Source organism: Crocuta crocuta, unplaced genomic scaffold (assembly GCF_008692635.1).
Source record: "Crocuta crocuta isolate KB4526 unplaced genomic scaffold, BGI_CrCroc_1.0 scaffold143, whole genome shotgun sequence".
Classification (NCBI taxonomy): domain Eukaryota; kingdom Metazoa; phylum Chordata; class Mammalia; order Carnivora; family Hyaenidae; genus Crocuta; species Crocuta crocuta.
Window position 1 is genome coordinate 2,083,076 of NW_027529175.1, and position 6,473 is coordinate 2,089,548.

The window sequence follows — 6,473 nt, forward strand, 5'->3', positions numbered from 1 at the left end:
TTATTTGGGTGGTAGGGCCCAAGAAGGCCCTCTGAGGTTGGATGGCTTTGAGTAAAAGGACAGCTGGGTGACAGAGGCAGTGACACAAGGCAGCCTCTCCCAGCTCTGGGCAGGGTCAGGCCCCAGCTGCGGCTCTTCCTTCCCTGTGGATCCTCAACAGTGGGAGGGAGGGAGAGAGGGAGGGAGCAGGGAGCAGCAATTCACATCTGGACCGTTCTTAGCACAGGAAGCCACTAATTAAAGATGTTATATAGAAAACTACATGTAAAAAAAAAAAAGAAAAGAGAAGGAAAAGGAAAGAAAAAGAAAAAAGAAAAAAACATAAAACCCAAACCAATCAAATAAATCAGAGGCAGACAGGAAAGCAGCAGGGGGTTGAGTTAAACAGACTCGGTGCTTTAGGAGCCCCCTCCCACTCCATGCCTGGACTGGATCTTTTTACGAGAAGCCAGAGTGAGAAGACGAGAAATCTTTTTGTGTATTTTTCTTTTCCTCTTTTTTTTGGCCTTTCTTTTCCTTTCTCTTTTCTGTGGTCTTGGGCGCTCCTGGCCCCGCAGCAGGCGGGCGGTCAGTTGGCCAGCACGACGGGCTGGAAGGGCTGGCTGGGGTACTGCATGGTGCTCAGGTTGTAGCTGAGGCCTTCCACGAAGGGCGTCTTCTCCAGGAAGAGGCTGTTGGCGCCGCCTCCAAATACCTGGGCCACGTCGAAACCACTGCTGTTGCAGGTGCCAGCCCCGCTGCCCCCTCCATCGGCCCCATCAAAGAAGAGGCTGGGAGAGCCCCCGCCGTTGTACACGAACTCCTTGGCATTGGGGGAGAGCTGGGACTGAGGGGCCGGGTTGGCCGCAATGAAGTTCAGCGAGTGCAGAGACAAAGAGAGGCTCTTGTGCTTCAGCAGGCTGTTGGTGGGAGAGCGGGCCATGCGGGGCTGCTGCTGGGGAGGCTGCGGGCCACTTGCCCCGCTGCCCGCCACACCCCCGCCACTTGCTGCCGCGCCCCCCTTCTTCATCTTGGTGGAGCCAAACTTGGTGGCGGCGAAGGAGGCGGTGGTGAAGGTGATGGGCTGGGCGGAGCGGGGGGTGAAGGTGGGGCTGGGTGACTGGCCGAAGGATGGTGATGGGGAGTTGGACAGGGAGCTGTCCTGGCTGCCGATGGGCACGAAGACCTGGGCGTCAGGGTTGAAACTGCTCTTGAACTCCTTGTCCAGCTCTGGTGCAACACAGCCCTCGCTGTCATCCAGGTACAGCACTTTCACTGCCCCCTTCTCGCCGATCTGGTAGGATACCTCGAAGGGGTCAATCCAGACGCTCAGCTCTTCGGGCACGTTGGCCCGCACATCCTCCACCGCCAGGCCGCTCCGCTTGGCGGCCAGCTCCACCACGGGGTCCACGATCTCCCCAATGTGAACACAGCGGAAGCCAGAGCCCTTCAGCGGCTTGTCAGGGTACCAGTGGCCTTCGTACTTCTTCTTCAAGAGCCGCTCGAGCTCCTCCCCAAACAGGTCTGCCCGGCGCCGGGGCAGCTTGTTGTACAAGTAGGAGATGATAAAGTTCAGGGCCACTTTGATCTCCAGCTGCATGGTCCTCTCCTAGGTGGTGAATCAGCTCACGGCAAGAGTACAAGCCAAGGGCAGTGGCAGGTGATGTGAGATGGGCAGCCTTGGGCTCCTGAGAGTTCTGAGAAATGAGAACAAAGGGTATCATGAGTAGATTATGCAGAAAGCCCAAGGGGTAGGAAGTTCAATGGCAAAGGACAGACAAGCACCAGCTTTGGGTCACACATACTCAGGGTCCCATTTCTGCTCCACCAGAGACCAATTTAACAGTGTGACTGAGAGCGAGTTACTTTTTTCTGAGCCTTAGTTTCATCAGTCACATTAGGTTATCATGGAGATTAAGTTAGCTCAAAGATGTAAACTGTCTGACGCTGAACCTGGTATTTAGTAAGGACCTGATAAAATGAGCTACTGTTTTTCAAACAATTCTAAAGAAATTCTAAAGCAATTCAAGTAATTCTAAAGGAGTGCTGTGGCTTCCACTATTTGGAGAAGCCAAGTCACTCTACAACTGCTATTAAAAAAAAAAACAAAAAAACGGAGCCCCTAATTCAACTGGAGAAGAGGAGGCCCTTGCTAACTTATCTCTGTAACATCTTGGTGAAGTCGTGCTCCCAAACTGTCACAGGCCAAGATATAAGTGTAAAATCCTTAGTTTTTCTCCTTAAATGGAAAGGGATACAGATCACTGAACAGGAAGCAGCACTGCCAACTTTTCAGTGGGGGCTTGGACTCCAGTCACATCCAATTTGTCATCCGGGGCTCCCTGAGTGTGTATGCTCTCTGGCTCGCTCTGTGGGTTTGCAGAACTGATGTAAGAACACCACAGTGTAACCAAAGGGTGCATTTCCATCTAGGCCGCTTCCAAGAATGGAGACAAGAACATGATCCCCAGGAAGAAGTCCAGACCTGCCGTAACCAGAGGTGCGGGCCAACAAGGGAACGTTGACCAGGGGGCTGTCCCAGGGAAGCAGAGGAAATGAGAGGGAGGCAAAGCCCCGTAGGCCAAAAAATCCTTAAGAACTGCACTGGTGTGGCCCGAGGGAATCTCTAGCTTCTGGCTAGAGTGTAGGTGAGGAGGGCAGCAAAGAGAAGAAATTTTCCATCACCCTGCGGTTCCCAGCTGGTGACCCATCATCACTCAGTCTCCTGGGGACTGTAGGACCACCTGTCCTTGGCATTGGATTGGATTTATCGAGTGTTTAGAGATCCCTGGAGAGGAGATAGCCCAAGATAAACACTCAAATTGTTATTTTGGGACTCTCTCACAGCCAGCTCCCCGCAGAGGTCAAAAAGGTTTATTTCTGAGGTCTGGGCCAGCCTGTGTCTCAGGAAGATGATCTGTAAAGTCCTGAGAGCCAGTGATCCTAGTTTTGCTTTCTCCACAAGGGCGGCTCCAGGCTCACGCCATGAGAAGGCTGAAAAGGACCATCTTCGAGGTTCAGCAGGGCCAGAACATGTTCCTGGCCACGCCTCTGGGGGACAATGCTGCTGAGCTCAGCACAGAGACAAGACTAATCCATGATCCATTAAGGGCATCTTTTGCCTTGTGATAGATCTGGAGCTAGATTTTGATTAAAATCCCTTCTGGTGGTGCCTGGGTGGCTCAGTTGGTTAAGTGTCTCACTATTGATCTCAGCTCAGGCCATGAGTTCGAGCCCTGCATTGGGCTCCATGTGTGGCTTGGAGCCTACTTAAAATAGTAAATAGGGGCACCTGGGTGGCTCAGTAGAGTGTCCAACTCTGGGTCGGGTCATGATCTGGCAGGTTTGAGCCCCATGTGGGGCTCACTGCTATCAGTATGAGTCTGCTTCAGATCCTCTGTACCTTCTCTCTTTCCCCCTCTCCTGCTCATGCTCTCTCAAAAATAAATAAACATTTAAAAAAATTAAAAAAGAGTTTCTCTTAAAAAAACTCTTTAAAGTAAAGAAATAAATATAAACCCCTCCGGGTCCAGCATAGAATATTCAGGTGCTAATTCTTCGCTTGAGAATCTTAAGTTTTTTGAACACCTGCCCCAGCTCACTTCCTTGTCATTCTCAGGGCTGGGGTCTTGGCTCCTAGGAGTGTTTTAGGACTGGATCCTCAGGCAAAAGCTCTCTGGGGTGAGTGTCAGAGAAGCAGCACTGGATCAATCCGGAGCATCATATAACACTGGCTAGGGGTCTAGTCCCACCCTCATTTCAGGTCTGACCAGAGAGTCACAAGGCGGAGTCAACAGAGGTGCCATGAGCACAGATCAACTCCACAGTCCTCGGCTTAAAGAGGAAAAAAAATGGTAAAGATAGAGGGTTTTCTGTTGATAAGGATTGGGTTCATCACCAGATGCAAGACTAGCCTCCAGGAACAGCAGTCAGTAAGGGCCACAGCCGCCCACCAGAGGTGTCCTACACAGAGATTAAAAAGGTGTGAAGGAAGTTGGCACTGGTTCCCAAGAATGGGCCTGGAGTTAAAGACAATGTTTTCAAAGTGTTCAAAGTAAAACAGACTTAAATATGACGTGACTCTTCTCCCAAAGCACCACACAGCTTCTTGGTACACCACTCAGACCAAGGGGCTCCTACACCTCTCTAGGCCTCCTCAAACTTTGCTGCATACGTGCCCTCCAAGTTAACCTCCCCTGAAGAGTTCAGCCTCACAATGGGGCCATTTTATTTTGCTTTTAAAAACATTTTTATTTATTTACTAAGTTTATTTATTTATTTGGGGGGGGAGGAGCAGAGAGAGAATCCCTTTGCTGACAGTGCAGAGCCTGATGTGGGGCTTGAACTCCCGAACCATGAGATCATGACCTGAGCCAAAATCAAGAGTCGACACTTAACTGACTGAACCACCCAGGCGCCCCAAATTGGGAGCATTAAAAAGTTTTTAGGGGGCGTCTGGGTGGCTCAGTTGGTTAACCGTCCAACTTTGGCTCAGGTCATGATCCCATGGCTTGTGGCTTCGAGCCCCAAGTTGGGCTCTGTGCTGACACCTCAGAGCCTGGAGCCTGCTTCAGATTGTATGTCTCCCTCTCCCTCTGACCCTCCCTTGCTAGTGTTGGGATATCTAGTGTGATTCTGTCTGTCTCTCTCTCAAAAATAAACTTAAAAAAAATTTTTTTTATTGCTTATTTTTGGGAGAGAGAGAGAGACAGCAAGAGCAGAGGAGGGGCAGAGAGAGAGGGAGACAGAATCTGAGGCAAGCTTCAGGCTGAGCTGTCAGCACAGAGCCCAACATGGGGCTCAAACTCACAAACTGAGAAATCATGACCTGAGCCGAAGTCGGACGCTTAACCAGCTGAGCCACCCAGGCGCCCCAAAATGGGAACATTTTAAATGCAGGCCAAAGTCATTGGGAAATAAGCCTCCCACCCCAAAATACAATAGAACCACTGTCATCAGCCCTGCCTAGCTAACCATTTTCTGCAGCATAAGCAACTAAAGCTGCACACCAATTTATACCTCAGTGATGCTGCCACACAAATAAGGAAGTACATAATGCCATCTTTGCCTCTTTAATTGGAGAACAGGCCAGGCCAGATGGCTGTGGGGTGGAACCTTTCAAAAATGCTGGACAACCAGAATGAGATTTTCTGCTCTATCAGCTCAGGCTCTAATTTTGACTTCAAGAAGCTTATGGAACAGCGGATTAAAGCACTGATGCAGTCTTGTCTTTAAAGATAAGAGTGACCAATCAGATGAGTTTGTTCACTTTTTTTTTTAAAGGGTATGGACAAATTCTAGAGCTTATATAGAAAATATTCATAAAACGTAGTAAGATTAGAAAGTTTGGCAGTAACTAATCTTCAATACAAGGAAGAAGTAGATTTGAGTTATGAGGCAAGGAAGGACTTAAAGACCTCCAACCCTCACTCAGGTGCCAAAGGCCAGAAAGGTGACAAAAAGTAAAAGTAAAAACAAACCCAAGCAAACAAAAACCCACCCCTAAACACAAAATCCAAACAAAAACCAATGCTAAGTATTTAACAAGAGCAAAATCTATCTTTTGTCAATATATTAGAAAGTTGAAAATGTGAGAGTAAATTGTCCAAATTCAATTAGAATCTGATTCTCCTTCACTTGTTTATTTCCAACAGCAAAATTAATCTCTGGTTCAGATCCCTCGTGCTGACTTGTGTTTTAAAGAGTGCTTAAGGACAAAAATGGGATAAGGAAGGCAGCTGCTGTATTCAGTGATGTGGTAATGGGGATTCCAGAAAGAACTTATGACAAATATGCTATGGAAGATTTTTAAGAAAAGCAGCTATGTTTTAAAGAAGAAAAGGAGGGATAATGGTGACGGAACTCATCAGGTCCCTAAACCAGGAGAACCTATAAAAATATCCAGGCACCTCAAGCCCTAACACCCGAATAGTCCTACAACCCAAGCACTATAGGATTCAAAAGGGTCTAGAAAGTCGGGGAGGAGGGGCCCTCAGTTTTGACAAGGCCGGCAGGAGCCACAAACCAGATGCCCCGGAGAGCTGGCTCAGTGGGACGGCCCGGCCCCACCCCGCCAGGCCCACAGGCAATNTCCAGGACTTGGGCCGACATACCGCAACACCCCACCCAGAGTCTCCACCATGTCCCTCAAACACGGACTGTGCAACCCCAAATCTTCCGACTAAGAAGGCCCTTTCTGCGGCCCTCGATTACTTGAAGCCAGGAAGACTTCGCTCAACTCCAACGCAGGCTGGCAGCGAAGGTGCGCTCTGTACTCTGGGAACTGTAGTCCTGAGAAACCCCATACTCAGGCTGGAGCAAGTGACCTACTTTCTGTGTACACTACACTTCCCTGAATGCTTTGCGAAGGTTCAGACAGCTAATTACGCATGCCCGGTAAGGGGAGCTGGCCGAGGTCCGGGGAACCGAGGAAAAGTTTCCGATGCACATGCGCGCTGTGGCGGACGCCCCCCACCCCGCCCACTGCCTTATAC

The 6,473-nt window shown here is 49.6% G+C and overlaps 1 protein-coding gene and 1 long non-coding RNA gene across 3 annotated transcripts in view; one reads left to right on the top strand and one right to left on the bottom strand.

The window, feature by feature from the left end:
• LOC144226538 (uncharacterized) overlaps positions 1-6,063 on the top strand; it is a 17,943-nt gene extending 11,880 nt beyond the window's left edge. The window contains exons 3-4 of the long non-coding RNA XR_013333673.1: positions 2,413-2,479; positions 5,634-6,063. This is a non-coding gene — a long non-coding RNA (uncharacterized LOC144226538). The remainder of the gene's footprint in view (positions 1-2,412; positions 2,480-5,633) is intronic.
• TOB2 (transducer of ERBB2, 2) overlaps positions 455-6,473 on the bottom strand; it is an 8,897-nt gene continuing 2,878 nt past the window's right edge. For both annotated transcript variants that reach the window (XM_077757947.1, XM_077757946.1), the window contains exon 3: positions 455-1,676. In XM_077757947.1, the coding sequence (XP_077614073.1) occupies positions 569-1,579 (1,011 nt within the window). In that variant the 5' untranslated portion in view covers positions 1,580-1,676 and the 3' untranslated portion in view covers positions 455-568. The remainder of the gene's footprint in view (positions 1,677-6,473) is intronic.